This window comes from Rhinatrema bivittatum, chromosome 1 (assembly GCF_901001135.1).
Source record: "Rhinatrema bivittatum chromosome 1, aRhiBiv1.1, whole genome shotgun sequence".
NCBI lineage: Eukaryota > Metazoa > Chordata > Amphibia > Gymnophiona > Rhinatrematidae > Rhinatrema > Rhinatrema bivittatum.
Genome location: NC_042615.1, coordinates 153873219 through 153891244, shown reverse-complemented (window position 1 = coordinate 153891244; position 18026 = coordinate 153873219). Strand labels below are relative to the sequence as shown.

At 41.8% G+C, this 18026-nt stretch overlaps 1 protein-coding gene across 4 annotated transcripts in view; it reads right to left on the bottom strand.

The window, feature by feature from the left end:
• The window catches only part of ATP8A1 (ATPase phospholipid transporting 8A1), a 559403-nt gene that overhangs the window by 416395 nt on the left and 124982 nt on the right, over positions 1-18026 (bottom strand). For all 4 annotated transcript variants that reach the window (XM_029588616.1, XM_029588605.1, XM_029588632.1 and 1 more), the window contains exon 10: positions 3204-3315. In XM_029588616.1, coding sequence (XP_029444476.1) covers positions 3204-3315 — 112 coding nt within the window. The remainder of the gene's footprint in view (positions 1-3203; positions 3316-18026) is intronic.

The following is an 18026-nucleotide window of genomic DNA, read 5'->3' as shown; positions in this document are numbered from 1 at the left end:
TCACTTTCCAAACTCAGAGAGTAAGGCTTGTTTGGCTCCTTTTCTGCTGGTTTCACCACTGCCAGAAATGCTGGTATCAGGAAAGGAGACATAATGTGTTGTTGTTCTGCCATGGATGCAATGGCTTATGACATTTGCTCAGCATGGAAATTCCAGAGAATTAAGCTTATTCCTATATAAAAGATTACAGCCTGAGGACCACAAAAATAAGACATATAACTGAAAAGATATGCGACAGAATAAAAAATGTTACAAGCAGTAGAAAAATATACAATACCAGAAGACAAATCAAATATTTAAAAAACGTACATGTTTATGAACAAAGAAAAGGGATAGGAAAAAAGACTTTTGAACAAGTAGGATAGGCCTGAGAAAAGAAGAACTCCAGCTTCTCTCTGATGAATTTGCAATTCACTTCTTCCTGAACTTCTAAAGGAAGAGAAATTCACAGAGTAGGACCTATCACAGAAAATGCTTGAGTACATGTTTCTTGCAGGTGAGCATTTTCGTGGGAGAGAAGCATCAGCAAATGTTTATCTGCTGAACGAAACATTCGAGACAGAACATAAGATTGTAGTAAAACAGCCAGATAATGTTGGGCATCCTATCTAAGAACTTTATATACCATTGCCATTATCTTGAAATTAATCTGCTAAGCTAGACAGGACAGGTAGAATGCTATGAGAGTCTAATTGCTCTTTGGATAAACCATGCTTTACTTTATAACTGAATGGTTCAACTGAAGTAAAAACAACTCAAAAAGGGGGAGGCAGATGAATCCAATGACTCATTGTAATACCATCTTTAGAGAATAATTATAGATAATCTCTACAAGAAGGATTCCAAAATGGTGGAGGCAGCTAAATACCAGTTTGGACTGGTGGGTTTTTATTCCAGCCTGGTCAATCGGTTTCTTGATTGAATATGGGTAAAAGAAAAGGGAGATTGAGGACTCATTCTCTGGGCTCCTTTCCAACCAATTCATCCCTGCTGTCAATGTCAAGCTTCAGGGAGCAGCTTCCATCCTGTGCCGTCTGGGATACAGCATTAACTCCTCTAGTACAGTAGCCCTGTTGGATGACGTATGATCGGTTGTGAAAAGCAGACAGGTGGGAGTGAATTGGCTCCAGATGTAGTCCCCAAGAAGGGCCTAGCATTAGCCAGTGGTGAGGAGGACTTGCTGGAACAAATGGATGAAAAACAGAAAAATACTATGTGTTCAGGCATCATGGAGCAGGTAGCTGGAATGACAAGCAGAGAGCCCCAGAATAAGATTGTTGGTAAGCAGCAAGTTAAGATGATTCTTCCCTGCTATACTAACTCCACAAGTGACTCAGAGCAGTTCCTGGTTAACACCACACACAATAACTTTAAGGACTTCATTTTGTTCGATGAAACTGTATTATAAATGTTTAGTGGATATCTCTGGGTCTATTACAGATTTATAAATAAAATCATCCTCTTAGGATATATTTGTCTGAGATTAAGAAGCAATAAAATCTGCTCAGGAATCTTGGGCTCCTGACCTACAAGCTGCAAATTCATCTGATTTATTACCATTTTGCCTTAAGAATTTTACTTTAAGAATTTTACTCTGAGTCTCAATTTATGGCTGGATGGAGTTATTTTTGCCAACTTAAAAGATACAGTACATTTCATAGAGGAAGCCTAAAAAGGATATGACAGGAGGAAGGATTCACTTGGGACAAATAACTGAAGAAAACCTGGATGTGAGTAAATTATTAGAGACACCTACTGAAGCAAATATTTCTTTGGCCACATTGCTGGTCTCTTTCATACTGCAACCAGAAGAGGTATTTTCATCAAAGAAAACACTTTATAGGACAATAAAATTTGGATCTTGCCAGATATCAAACAATTTCTGCAGCTATGCCAACATGTTTTGATTCTTGAAATGTAATTTATACTTAGATATTCCTGTACAGCAAATGTCTCAAGGTATTTGATTCATCATTTGTGATCCCTCTCATTTGAAATTATTTCTGAGAAATATGTTAGGTCTCCTGCAGGTCTTCCCTTGGAATCTTAAAATGGGATTGTTGTAATAACCTGCAATCGTTCAATATGGTGGTATGCTGCTACAGCGTTGGCCTATTTAGTTATTTGTTTTAATTTCCTTCTTTCTCCTTGTTATATGGATTTTCACCCTTTTTTGTGAGATAAGAGGCATTAGGAATATAACTTTATTATATATTCTTTTTCCCTTTTTATGAGGGGTTGAGTGGAATGAAAGAATGTTTGGCTGTTAATTCTCTCCCTTTTTTTTTCTGCTTCTTGTTTTTTTTCACCTTGTTTACTTATTTCATTTCCTTACAAGTTATAACTAATGTGTTTCCTTAATACTTATTGTATTATATTAAACTCTATTAAAATATTCTCTAGAACAGCAGACTATACTGGAATGGTCTCTATAAAGACCAGACAAAGCCAGTCTTGTATCATCCTCTATTTCAAACAAAAACAATTTCCTCCATGTATCATGGTGAATTGGCTAAGAGATTTAAATTAGGTACCGTCACACGTATAACAGTGGCTTGGAATCATGAGCTGTAATTTGAATATAGACTTATGCTGTGGCATCCTTGTTACTACTTACAATAGCTTCAGTGACTAGAAGATGGAAATGAAAAAGCATGGTAACCTGCAGTAACATTTCTGCATGGAACAGCAGCTACAACCAGTCAATGGTGCATTCAAAGGATCCATCTGGGCATATCTTACAGTTTACGTATGGTTTAGCTATTTGGCTGTTTACCTTACTGCACCAAAGTTTGATCAAATTCACTCATGATGATGATAGGACAGGGACAGTCATCTCTTGTGCTTCAATGATTAGGCAGGCATTCTGTGCACCACAAGAAACAACGAATAAGTTGAGAGGAGGAGAAGGTCTGGCCATCACCTGCTTTTACGGCTTGGATGGAGCCACCTGACTGCACAGAGCAGCAGTTACAGCCCTAAACATCTTGGTAGGCAGACTTGATGGACCATTTTTGTCTTTATCTGCCTTTGCAATCTTTACTATGAATACTGGTAATTTTGGTATCTTAATTTTTCACATTTGTACTGTAATATATATTTCAATATTCCTCAACAGAATTTTAAAAAATCTAACTACAACGCTATTAGCTAATCTACAGCACAGAGCTAGAATATTCACTTAAAATAAAGATATACTTTACCTGCATGAGTTTTGTATCATGACCTGTGTAGACAACAATTCCATGAACCCACTGTGTATTTCTCAGCTGTGCTCCTCGTAGAAGAATTTGATCGGGGCCTAGGGGAACAGTACTGGAATAAAGCAATAGTATGTTAGAGAACCATATAAAAAGCTACAAACGCATATACAAAACATCTTACATAGACACTCCTGCAGTTATAAGTTGAGATAAGTTTAGGCATAAAGAAATTTGGAAAGGTGGAAACAGGGGACATAAGTTAAAGTTAAGGGAAGCATGGCTTGCTTTCCATGAATTATACTTTCTAAGAGGGCCACCATACTTTATATCCAATTATGTGTTTTCTACACACACCCATATAGTTGAAAAATATTTTATCTTTTTTTTTAATTTTTGTATATTCTGCCATAATCAACATGATAATTCTAAGTATAACCATATTACAGACCAGACAATATAAGACATAAAATTTCTTCTGAACTACCCCAGAAAGATAATAAAAATGAAGTGGGGAAACTCCATGCCAAAATACCTACATAGAGGTAAATGACATCAGTTTGACCATTTAAAAATACAAAATACGAAGAGACAAGTCATCTGCTACATGAGTGCATTCTGTTACTAGACTGGTGCTGGACAATGCAGTTTTATTTCAAGGATAAACATATATAATTCTTGATTTAAAAACAAAAACTCAGTTCTGGTTATTTGGGGAAGAGGAGGAGGAAATAGAAGTGTTAAAAACAGATGCCAGCAGCCAAGGATTACTTGGTCCATCCCATCCAGTCTGTCCACTTGTGTCTGCCTAATATGTGGTCACAAGTCCAGCTTGATCTGTGGGCTTTTCCCTTACTCCCCATCATGAAGGCACTCTGTACAAAGTATGTTTCAATTCTTCCACTGTACTAACTCCAACCACCAATGTTCCATCTACTTTTCTGTGGGCTATATGTGCAAAAGAGTTCTTGTGTGCAACATTTTAGAAGCAGGGAATAAATGTGTGCACAGTGTTCTTTGAAATACCATTCTATTTTCCTTTTCTCAGGCGTGCTGTTTCCCTGTGTGTGCAGGAAACACTGCCTACAACTCAGTAAATAAGTACTTTCCTGTATTCCTTTTGAGCTTCCTATCCTTCATACAATGACCCTTTATCATGGAGATTCTTTCTATGGAAAATGCTATCTTCTGGTACATTAGTGAAGCCTGTTAGATATTTGAATGTTTGTTTTTTCTATAGAGTAATCTATAGTTCCTTCAGTACCTCTATGTATGGTTTACCATGCAGGCCGTGCATCATTTTGATTAACTTACCTCCAGCTTATCAAAGTTTTCTGTTGATGTGATCTCCAGGATTGTATAAAGTATTCAAGGTAGAGTCTCACCAGATACCTGTACAGAGGTTATTATAATTTCCTCTCTCTAGTATTAGTGGTACCTCTTATCAAAACCAGATTCTAACCCAGTTTACCAATTTAGGACCCACCCCTAAGCTGCTGAGTTTCTTTATGAACATTCTGTGTCAAAATGTTTCAAAGGCATTAGTGAAACTTAAGTACAGCATTACCAGTTCTCTCCATTGATAAATGTCATACATCTCCTTGCAAAACCATGCTTCTTTAGATCCCTTAATCAGCTAAATTCAAGGTATTCCACTATTCTTTTCTTTAGTAGCATTTCCACGAATATATGCACCACCAAGCTCACACTAACTGAACTAGGGCTTCCAGCCTCCTCTGTACATCCACTTTTGTGAAGTGGGACATCTGCACACCTCCAATCTCCTCTGGAACAACTACAATCTTCAAAGAATGAACAAAATGGTCAACGGAGTCATTAGGACCTTTTTAATTTGTATCCTGTGAGTGGATCCAATGATGTGCTTCACTAATGGTCTGCATTCCAAAAACCAGTATTTTGAAGCATCAAACATAGAACTAAAAGATATTGTGTGTGTGTGTTACATTCATAGAATTACCTTTGTTAGGATTCGTGGACCCTTGGCCTGAGGTGGAGGTTGATACTACCTGAGGGGTGGAGCTCCACAGGTCCTCACTGTCAGGAGGCGAGGTCAGCTGCAGCAGGGGACATGACTGTAGTTCAGCAGAGTGAGAACATCCTGCATCACGGCCACGTCATAGCAGGTACCTGCACGGAGATATACTGTGAGGCATCCCGAGGAGCGGGGCGAAGGGCACAGCTCAGAGGAGTCACAGTACTTAGCCAGGAGTGAAGAGACAGTGTACTAAAGCAGGAACCTCCAAGTCAGAGGAGCGCTAGGCAGGCCCAGAGGAGCTGCGAAGACATGATTTTCTGGAGGAGTGATGTAGAGACTGTCCCGAGGGGTGGGACAGCATAGCAAGAGTCTCTGGTGTGATGACATAGGGGCTGCCCCGAAGAGCAGGGAAGCATAGAGTCAAAGTCTCCGGTGTGGTAACGTAGACTCTGCTCCAAGGAGCGGGAAAGCGTAGAGATGGTATCTCTGATAGGCAGTGCTTGAGGCAACCCCGAGGAGCGGAGAAGCGAGCAGGCAGGACCTCTGGTGAGGAGTGCAGGAGCTACCCTGAGGAGCGGGGAAGCCTGGAGACCAGGTCTCTCATAGAAAGCACAAGCAGGCCCCTGAGGAGCGGGTACCAGAGCCAGAGTCCAGATCAGCAGATGGAGATCCAAGGCAGGAACCATGGATCCGGAGAAACAGGAACAAGCACTAGTGAGGCGAAGGAACTGTTATGGTTGAGTGGTGTTTGGGTGGATCCTTGTATACTGTGGCAGATGACCACGCCCACAGGGAGGAACCCCGTGAGGAGCCACAGTACTAGACTAGACTCAAAACACACAAACACAGTTAGTTCTTTATTATACAGCTTGAAGAGTACCACCAGAGGTGGCAGTAGTGAGGTAGTCTGGTAGTTGCAGTCTCAGGGGCCTCGGCAGAGGGAGCCCTTCTCACGCCGTTGGTCTTAGGAGGTTCCGAAGCAGGTTTCCCAGCAAGGAAGTACTGTGGATGAGATAGACACAGTTATTGTACACACTAGGTGTTTGCTGTAGATATGCGATTCCATCAGGTTGTAGGAGGAGGTGCAGGCACCAAGGCAGGGAGAGCAGGCCCTCAAGGAGCGAGTACCTGTTCCCTGTAAGACACCTGAAATAAAGCAGAAGGCCCCCGAGGAGCGGGTATCCAGGTTAGCAGTTCCCCGAAGGGCAGAGAGAGAGCTTCCAGCGGCAGCACGGAAGCAGCAGAGTAGCGTAGACAGGAACAGATTAGAGTCCTTGCTAACTCAATGAGCTAGCAAATTAGAATAGTATATACCCGGATAGCATGACGTCAGCAAGGGGGAACGCCCCCGAGGTTTGCGCCAAAGTTGGAATAAAGACATGGGTGGCGCACATCCTAGTAGGTACCTGGGAGGAGCATGGCGGGAGGCTGCACCATAGCCATTCCGGGGACGCCGGAGAGGTCGGCTTGTAGAAGTGGCGGTAGCCATCTTTCCTAGGTAAGCAGGAGGAGCCGTGAATAAGGCGAGGCAAACGGGGCAAAGCTGTCTAGCACCGACAGTCGCAACAGGAACTCATTGCCAAGTTGGTTAGCGTAGGCCAAGGGAGGTGCTTATAAATCCCAAACTTATGATGTCATCAGTTGGGGATGCCCCCGAGGTTCCCACCATTGGGCCTTTAAAGGGAGGCCCGGTAGCGTGCGCATGCGAGCCTAGGAAGGCCCAGAGTCAGCGTGTGGGTCAGCGGCGTCCCAGCTGCCATGAGGAGTTTCGAGAGCCCAGAGGTACGCGGTGGTAGCGGCTAGCCACAGCCGCAAATTCACCCAGAGGAGAGCAGGGCAATACATGACGTGAGTTGGGTCGGTTGCGACAGCCCGAAGCCGATGGTCACAACAACCTTGAATTCAGCAGATTAAAGTTTCTAAAGAAGCATGGTTTTTATATACACACACACATACACACAAAGAGAAAAATCACTCAGTGCTTATAAGTAAAGGATTTTATTCTCACTTCTTTTAAAGAGATTCAAATGAGGCTGTGTGGTGACATATGTGGGCAAGTGCAGTAGACAATATCTACATGAACATCACTAAGGCTTTGGATACTGTTGCACCCAGAAGACTGGTAAGCAAACTGAACAGTAATGGGATTAGGACAGAAAATTTAAACTGGGTAAGAAACTGGTTGAGAAGTAGGATTCTGAGAATGGTGATGAATGGAGTCAAAGCCAGTGAAGGTAAAGTTACCAGTATAGTAAATAGGGCTTGGTACTAGGACAGATTCTTTTTTCTATCTTTATTAATTTTCCTGAGGATTTTGAGGCAGAATATGATAACTTGCAGCTTATACAAAAATCTCTGAGTAGACATACAGGAAGGTGTTAAAAATGAAATGGGACATGAAAAAACTGGAAGAATACTCAATGGTTTGGAAAATGAGCTTCAGTGCTAAGAAATGTAAAACTATGCATTTGGGATGCAAGAATCATTAGCCACATATCCAATAAAATGACACGAACTGCAAGCTGTCAAACATGAAAGAGCTCTAGAGAGTAATCATCTCAGATCTTAAGGTAGCCAAATCGATGTGATAAAGCATCTAGAAAAGCTAACAGTATGCTCAGTCATGGTTATAGCCTTCTCAAATAATCACAAAGCTGCTGGGATGTTTGTGCAAGAGACATTAATTTTGGTAGCTGTTTGGATTATTACAACACTTGGTTCCAGAACATGGAAGGGGGGTGTGGGCATAAGAATAAGAATGAGAACTTTAAGAACCAAGGAGGAAGACAACGATGCTTGTAGGGGCTTAAGAGAAAAGGTGGTGGAAGCTATATTGGAATTGACTGTGTTCTCTATCTCCTTTTAGTTGAGCTACCTACCTCAGGCAGGTAAAGCGATGGGTATTAAGGGAACTTAGAGAAGTTCTGGCAGATCCACTGGCTGACTTATTCAATGCTTCTTTAGAGACAGAAGTAGCTCTGGAGAACTGGAGCCAGGCAGATGTGGTTCCACTTCATAAAAATGGAAGTAAAGAGGTGGCGGGTAACCACAGGCCATCTAGTCAGACCTCAGTGGTGAATAAAAGGAAGTACTGTTAAAACAGAAGATAGTGCATAAGAACATAAGAAATGCCATACTGGGTCAGACCAAGGGTCCATCAAGCCCAGCATCCTGTTTCCAACAGTGGCTAATCCAGACCACAAGAACCTGGCAAGTACCCAAAAACTAAGACTATTCCATGTTACTGTTAGTAATAGCAGTGGCTATTTTTTAAGTCAACTTAATTAATAGCAGGTAATGGACTTCTCCTCCAAGAACTTATCCAATCCTTTTTTTTTTTTAAACACAGCTACACTAACTGCACTAACCACATCCTCTGGCAACAAATTCCAGAGTTTAATTGTGCGTTGAGTGAAAAAGAACTTTCTACGATTAGTTTTAAATGTGCCACATGCTAACTTCATGGAGTGCCCCCTAGCCTATTATCCGACAGAGTAAATAACAGATTCACATTTACCCGTTCTAGACATCTCATGATATATATTTGTATACAATGGAGGCAGTGTATGCAAATATATGGTACCTCTTGCATATTTATTGTGAATATACTGAAAACCAGACCTGTTTGTGTCACTCTAGGACTGAATTGCCTATCCCTGATGGAGTTTTATATATTATACTATGCATGTAGTTATCCACAAAGAACCTGATTTTCAAAAGCATTTACACGTGTAAAAGTGGGTTTTTCAGGTATAAATGCACGCTACCCGTGTAAGTGAGCTTATGAAAATTGCTACAATATATGCCATTGAGTATTCCACAGGATTTACCTGTGTAAGTGTACTTTATGAACATAAATGGCTTTTGAAAATTGCTATGATAGTATACTGTATTTACTTGGGTAACTTTTGAAACTTCACCTGTTAGAATTTAAGATAGGTGAGCTACAAATTTTTCGAATAAATATGTGAACCTGGATTTCTTTAAAGCCTTTGACACAGTTCTACATAGGCGACTTGTAAATTGAACACTTTTAGTATGGGCCTAAAATAACTGTTAGAAAGGAATTGCGCAGGAGACAAAGGGTAATGGTAAAATGGAGTTCACTTTGAGAAGAGTGTTACTATTAGTGTGCCACAGGGATCAGTCCTTGCACCGGTTCTTCACAGAAATTTTGAAAGAGACATTGCAGAAGAAAAATTGGGAAAGGTTCATCTTTTTGTGGCTAATACCAAACTTTGCAACAGGGTAGACAGCCAGAAAGATAGGGGAAACATGAAGGATATAGTAAAGCTTGAGGAATGGTCCAGAGTCTGGCAGCTAAGATTAAAAAATGCAGAGTCATAATTCGGGCTACAAAACTCAAGGAAGCAGTACAGAAGAGACAGTGAAATTCTTCTAAGCATAACAAAAGTGGGATCTGGATGTGATCAAATCTGAATCTTAAAGGTGACCAAACAGGTGGTTAAGGTGATTTATTTGTTTTTTTATATACCAGCATCGGTTTACAGATTAACTCATGGGCAACGGTGCCTTATTATTATTACATAGAAACATAGTATGTATATTATTACATAGAAACATAGTATTACATAGAAACAGCAAAAGCCAAAAAGATTCTTGATAGGGAGTGAATTGTCAGCAGAAAAAAAGGTGATATTGTCCTTGTATAAATTCCTGCTGAGATCTCATTTGGAAAACTGTGTATGGTTCTGGAGACCACATCTTCAAAAGGATATAAACCGGATAGTCTCAGTCTAGACGGTGACTATTAAAATGGTCTTTATTATAAAACATATGGTAACAGACAAAGATCTAACCTAGAGGAAATGAAGAACAGGAGCAATATGAAAGACCTTAAATAGCTCCAAGATATTAATGCACAAGAGGTGGGCCTCTTCCAACAAATAGGAGGTTCTAGAATTGAGAGGCTATGGGATCAATATGAAAGGGGGTAGACTCAGGAAAACTTCTAAGGAAATATTTATTTACAGAAAGGATTGTGGATGCATGGAATAACCTCTCAGTAGATGTGATAAAGACAAGAACATTATCTTAAGTCTAGAAAGCATGTGATACACAGACGAGATCTCTGAGGGAGTGGAAAGGATTGTATAGATGATCAGTAGTTGTAGTTAGATAAAAAGACCATGTGGCCTATCTTACCAACATGTTTCTAAGTTTCTACTGCAGGGTCAGGTGTATAGCTGCTCCCAATAAGAGAAGTATTCTCTTATTGGGAGCAGCTATACACCTGAACAATTGTTCAGCTATACAAGCTGAACAATCTGATTTGTTCCAAATTTTCATATAGAGTTATTTATTATGTCTCAATATCAAGCTTATGCACAGCTAAAGCGACATCCTGGGTCAGAGTGAGGGTCTATCAAGCTCAGCGACCTGTTTCCAACAGTGGCCAATCCAAGACACAAGTACTTGGCAAGTACCCAAACATTAAACAGATCCCATGCTACTAAAGCAGTGGCTATTCCCTAAGTCAACTTGACTAATAGCAGTTTATGGACTTCCCATCCAGGAATTTGTCCAAACCTTTTTTAAACCCATCTAATTAACTGTCTTAACCACATCCTCTGGCAATGAATTCCAGAGCTTAATTGTGTGTTGAGTGAAAAATAATTTTCTCTGATTTGTTTTAAATGTGGTACTTGCTCACTTCATAGAGTGCCCCCTAATCGTCCTATTATCTGAAAGAGTAAACAACCAATTCACATTTACCCCTTCTAGTCCGCTCTTGATTTTGTACACCTTCATCATTTCCCCTCTCAGCCATTTTTTCTCCAAGCTGAACAATCCTAACCTCTTTAGCCTTTCCTCATAGGCAAACTGTTCCATCCCTTTCATCATTTTGGTCACCCTTTTCTGTAATTTCTCCAGAGCAACCGTATCTTTTTTGAGATATGAAAACCAGAATTAAACACAGAACACAAGGCGCAGTCTCACTATGGAGCAATACAGAATTTGTGTCACATTCATTTTTCATGTTTGTTTCTATACTTTTTCAGTTTCAGACAGACAACAGACAGACTGACCAACACAAGACATATCTCTATATATATACTAGCTGTACCCGGCCACGCGTTGCTGGGGCTCAGTCTGGTTAAATGGAAAAGAAAGAAAAGAGAAAGTGCATGTTTTGAATATGGTTAATTTCACAATGCTTGTGGGTATACAATATTTTTTGTTGTTCCATTGTCTGTGCAGATATAGAGATTGTCTGGTTTGCAGACTCTAGAACACGCAACATATAATTGTCCATGTGAGAAGCAATCCATGTCTAGATGTAAACCACATAATTCTAGAAATTAAAAAGAATGAAAAAAGAAAAAACAAACTATACTCACTAAATGAACAGTATGGTAAACGACACAGCTCAATTCCAACGCAATGTCACACGAAATAATTAAATCAAAATGAAAATAAATCTAAATCTATGAAAATTCAATTTAACAATGCAATCGGAAACACTGAAATGGAATCGTAAAATATTTAGTCCAAGCCGTTAAGCCTGTTAAAACGGGGGAGATTTTTCCCCTCTCCTCCTAAGTCTTTGCTCTGCTTCGCTCCCCCCCCCCCCCCCCCAAGCACCATGAAGGGCCAGAGGCGGCGGTAGGTAGCTGCCATGGTGGCCGAGGGGGATCTCACGAGGCGTAATGGTCCTGCCATCCCAACTCCCTTCCCTGGTGGTGGAGGGACAGGCTCAGACCCCTTTCACTCTATCCTTACAGGCCCCAACTCCTTTGTTCTCCCATTCCCCTCTACTCTGAACCCCTTCCACTGTAACCTATAAGTGGAGAGCTGGGGGGGGGGGGGGGTTTGAGAATCTCTCTCTCATACATCCCCCTACATAGGCTTCCTTTCGCTCTCTCTCTTGCACATACACTCTCCCTCTGTCCCTCATACACGCATGCCCAATCCCTCTCACACACATACACAATCCCTCATGTAGTCTCCCTCTCTCTGCGCCTTCAGCGCACATTACCACACTTCTCTCTCACACAGTTAAAACGGGCAGGATTTTTGACCCCTCCCCACCTAAGTCTTTGCTCTGCACTCACAAGAGCTTGCAAAGTTCCCATACCAGTTGTGTCTGGGAGAGAGAGGAAAACACTCCGTCCCGTCCCCCCCCCCCTTGCAAAGGGCAGGTGGCAGGCACTGCAACAGATTTGGGACACGTTGCCTAGCTTACTTTGCTCTTTCTGGCAGACCTGTGCCTTTAAGAAATCTGATCGGGGGCTTGAGAGGGAGGAGGGAGCAGGGCTCTGGCTTTCACTTTCGTCATGGTGCTTTGCTGGGAGTGGAGGTGGAGCAATGCCCATGTAAACTCTTCCCGTGGCGGCTGAGACCCACAGGCGGGCTGACAGCACTGCCTTCCCCCTCCCCCCGCAGTTGCGGGAATTTTACTTGGCTTCTCCTTATCTGCGGGACTCAGGGGGCGGGGGAGGAGGGCGAGCTGTTCTCTGTTCAGCTCTTTGCACTTTGGCTGCTGCAGGCTGCAGCTGCTTGTGATCTCTTCACAGCTGCTTTCTACTGCATTTGCTCTGCTCCAGCCATCCCAACGCGGTAGAGCTGCTCTCTACTGTGCATTTGCGGGCCGTGGGTCAGAGCCCATTTATATTGTAGATAGCGTGTGTTGCTTGTACGTCCAACAGATGGCGCTGTTTTTCCAAAAAGCATGTTTTACCTGTCACAGGTGTGACATCTATATAATACAGGTATATAAAAACATGCGCGTATTCAAATGCAAACTTGTGTCAAAATTTCAAAGCCATCGGTGAAGAACTTTCGGAGATTTAAGATTTTGAACAAACGAACATTTACATTTTTATTTATATAGATGTACACACATTTTAACCTTTTTTTTTTTTTTTTTTTTTTTTTTTTTTTTAAACGCCACTGATGTACACAATACCAGAAAAGAGCATTTATGTGCCTATAATAGGCTTGACTTAAGAAAATAAAGCAATGTATGGGAGTCATCAAATTTAAATATCTATACCAGGGGTCCCCAAACTGCGGCCCCCTGAGGCCATTTATCCGGCCCCCATCACACTTCCGGAAGGGGCACCTCTTTCATTGGTGGTCAGTGAGGAGATGCATCCTGTGCTCCTGGAGTACTGTATGTGGCGGCGCCGCAAAGCGTGGCATCGCTCACGTACAGTACTACTTTCAGTGATGCAGGACGCACGCATCACGGCTCCGGAAGCGCGTCATGACGCACATCCGGTCTGCGACTGCGGCGCCCCACATCACCGCACCAGTGTGAGCCTGAAGTAAAAGTGGAGTTCCACCAATATGGCCACTGGTGAGGCTGAAATGATGTGGACTGGGAAGGCTGCATTGATGGACACAGATCAGACTGCATTGATGGGCAGTGCAGTCTGTATGCCTCTGTGTGGGCAAAATTATTGTTGGTATATTGTTTTTGTAGGGCTGTATATATATATCTATTGGTATTTTACTAATAGCAATTTTGAATCCCTAGGAAACAATGACGTCAAGAAAGAGAAAAATTGACTCGGAATGTAGGATATTCAAAGAACAGTGGACTTATGATTACTTTTTCATGCAGTACAAGGAAAGAGCTGTGTGTTTGATATGCCAGAATATAGTGTCTGAGTTCAAAGAATACAATTTGCGTCGACACTATCAAACTCAACATAAAGATAAATATGATTGTTTGGTCGGAGATGTGAGAAAAGATAAAATATTAAAACTGAAAAATACATTGACAACTCAGCAAAATACTTTTGTGAAGCAGAAGCAGCTAAATATTTCATCACTGCGAGCAAGTTTTCAAGTTGCCAAGCTAATAGCGTGCACTGGCAGACCATTCGTGGAGGGAGAATTTGTTAAAGAGTGCCTTCTTTCTGTTGCCAAAGATGTGTCCAGAAAAGGCAGACTTTAGTACAGTTAGTCTTTCAGGATCTACAATTACACAAAGGATTGAAGAAATGGGAGACAATTTGCATCAGCATTTGCAAAACTCCGCAAGAAACTTTCCTATTTTTCCTTGGCACTCGACGAGAGCAATGATGTTCGTGATTCTGCACAACTTCTAATTTTTATTCGTGGGACGAATGACAATTTCGAAGTCACAGAAGAGCTTGCTGCACTGCAAAGCATCAAAGGAACAACTACAGGAGAGGATATCTATGAAAAGGTTTCCCAAACTATGAAGGATTTGGAGCTGGACTGGGCTAAACTAGCCAGTGTGACAACTGTTGGTGCTCCTAGCATGGTGGGGTCCAAGAAAGGAGTAATTGCTCGCATTAACCAAGAGATGGACAAACGTAACCATTCTCATCCAATAGCCATACACTGCCTCATCCACCAACAAGCGCTATGTAGTAAATCACTGAAGTGGGACTCTTATGAAAAAATTGTGGTATCTTGTGTTAACTTCATTAGAACTAATGCACTAAACAGACAATTTCAGGAATTTCTGTCTGAGCTAAATGTTGCCTATGAAGATGTTCTGTACCACACAGAAGTCCGTTGGCTGAGTCGAGGGAGAGTTTTGAGACATTTCTATGACTTACTTCCACAGATTACAGCTTTTATGCTTTCAAAAAAACAAAGTACCAGAGCTCAATGATGCAGAATGGAAATGGCACCTCACCGTTCTGACAGATGTAACAGAGCTACTCAACAGATTCAATGTGCAACTGCAAGGAAAAGGGAAGCTCATCTGTGATTTGCAATCACATGTGAAAGCATTTGAAGTAAAATTAGGCCTCCTTATCAAACAAGTGAAGGAGGAACATTTCTGCCATCTCCCCTTAACTCAAAATCTGTTAGCGGAAAAACCCTTGATTGCATTCCCAAAAGAAACATGTGTGGGTTCACTGGAAAAGTTGCAAAAGGAGTTCCAATTCAGATTTAAAGAGCTTCATCTCCATGAACAGGACCATACAGCTTTTCCGTAACCCATTTTCTATTGACAGTGAAAATGTGGATACAATTTACCAAATGGAACTGGCTGAACTGCAGAATTGTGACTCTCTAAAAGATGCATTCAAGTCAAGCAGCTTGCCTAATTTCTATGCATCTCGCCCCTCTGAGACATAGCCTAATCTCAGGAACCATGCACTCAAAATGGCAACCATCTTTGGCAGCACTTATGTCTGTGAACAGACTTTTTCCAGAATGAAACATCTGAAATCTCCAACCAGATCTATGACTAACTGATGCACACTTGCATCACTTGTTACGGCTAGCAGTGACAAATATGAAACCGGACACTGACCATCTCATTAGCCAAAAGCAGGCCCATAGTTCCCATTGAAATACTGGTCAGTTTGTTGATTTAAATGTACTTGTTCTTTATTTTAAATATTGTATTTGTTCCCGTTTTGTTTTTTTTACTTTAAAATAAGATATTTGCAGTGTGCATAGGGATTTGTTCATAGTTTTTTTTTATAGTCCGGCCCTCCAACAGTCTGAGGGACAGTGAACTGGCCCCCTGTGTAGAAAGTTTGGGGGCCCCTGATCTATACTCTGACTACTACAATATAATAAAAGTCAACATATACTGTAGCTAAATCAGGAGGCAGGCCTCAATTTGCATAAAACTTGTCGTCATTTCCTCTAGTTTCTGGTCAAGCCTACTTGGGCATAACAAAAAGGAGATGTAATCTGTTTCAGAAATAATGTTTCTTACTGAAGTACAGAACCTTTCTAATCAAGCAGTGGTCTATCTCTATTTTGACAACACAACTAAGCTGAATTACTTTAAGGCTACAGAAAATAAGACTATAGTAGTATATATGCAACAATATTTTTTGTCAAAGTATTATTAAAGCAAAATATAATATGTTAAATAAAAGAAACTAGAGGCATTCCAAGTCATAAAGAATACATTTTCAACAATATGGTTAGGGATTTTGATACACTCTTTTTCAATATTGGTAAAGGGAAAAAGCACATCTATTACATTTGGTACAGTATGAAAAATATATTACCATTTCCTAGAAGTAAAACATAAAATATTCCATATACTAAATCTTTAATAAAGATATTTTCTTCCATCCCTGTGTAGTTTTGAAATACCAAATGTAAAAAAAAAAAAAATCCAAGCAATACAGCAGAATAAAAACTGTCTATAGTTTTACAAGCCAAATACAATAAAACGATTTTATTTTCCTGCACTTTTTGTTCTCAAATATCAGTACAATGGAATAATATATATATATATATATCATCTGACTGTACTGTGTTCACTGACACAGTGAAAGAATCATCCAGCATTTTTTTTTTTATTAAAGAATTTCAGCATGCATGGAAGTGTGCTCTCATTCCCACTAAACTATCTGCTACTAATTTTACTTTATGGGCGGCCTCCCAGTGCGAATAATGGGCACCCGACTGAGCAGCCACCCCTTGCCAAGACTGGCTCAGTGCCAGGCATGCCGAGATTATTGGCCCAAAACACCAGTGCCGCATTGACTGGCTAGGGGGGAAGGGCATGATGGCACAGTCTCAGGGGGTGTCACTGGTGGGAGATTTAAAGTCCTGCTGGCATTTGCCTCTCTCTTTTTGGCAGTTCTCCACCATGGCTCCGTGGCATTTTATTACAGATATCCTCTTTGTGCTCCCCTTCTTTCCCCAGGTAGCGGACATGCTTGGCTATGCCAGTCGTACCAGCAGAGGTTAGCCAGGAGTTGGGTCTTTGGAGGGGGGGGGGGGGGGGAGGGAGGAAAATCGCTGAGCTGCTTTTACATTAGTGTTCATTTTGTGGAGCAGCTTTGGTATGGCATCCATGCAGGGAATGCTGAGTAGGGGCCTCCTGATTCAAGCTGCCCTGCTGTCGCCTGGTCTTGCTGTTGGCATCTTGCTGGCACAGCTTCCTATGGCCCTTTAGTCTTAGAGGTGGGGCAGATGGCATCTGGCCAGTGGCACATATGGGACATTTTGGGTGGCACTCCTGCTCAGCTTCTCCATTGTGGTCATGCATTATTATTAAAACAAAAAATAAGGAGATGAGGAGGTTATGTCAGGATCGTGTGAGGGCTCTTGGTCCAGCGTGATGGCTCAAGCACATTATGGCTGCCCCCATCTCCACAGTAGGGCCCATCATCACCTCTTCCACGGCAGACTCCAACAATCTGGGGCACCTTGAGAGCAGCTGCTTGTGGCCCCATGCGGTGTGTCCATGAGCAATGGTGACAGGGATGTTTCCTTATCTTTGCCTCCAGCTTCCTCCTGGAAGGGCGCCAGCGCATCAGAATCAGGGCAGCCCGGTGGCGATTCCTGCCCAGTCGTGGAGCAGAGGACCCCTTCTGGTTCTACCAGTGACTGGGGGCAGGCAAGGGTGTAGAATGGGTAGTATGTTGGAGGGTCAAGTGGATTCTCACCACCAAGGGAGGTGCAGAATGGCTGGCATCTGGCGGACATGCAAAATAGTAGAGAGGCAGCCATGCTGCAACTAAGGCCTGGATGTAGCGAGGCCCTTTTTGAATCTGCATGCTCAGTTGCCTACATTGTATTTAGATAGATAGATATGCATATCCAGGCCAGTACAGTTTTTCCCATCGATACCGCAATGCTACAAGAGCCACCAGTGTGCCCCTTAAATGCATAGGATCTCCTTACTGAGAACAGGTATAACTATCGAATGCCTCTTTTCCTAACTACAGCATGATCCTAGAGTAGTAATTAATGGGCTGCTTGCAGGGAACAGATATCTAGGCCCTGCATTGTGCAGTACATCACTCCTGAGTACATTTATGACTTTATCCCTTTCAGCAAATGTCTTATCCCCAAGCGGAGTGCGACAGTATCTGGGTGCACAGACCCCAGGTTGCAGCGAG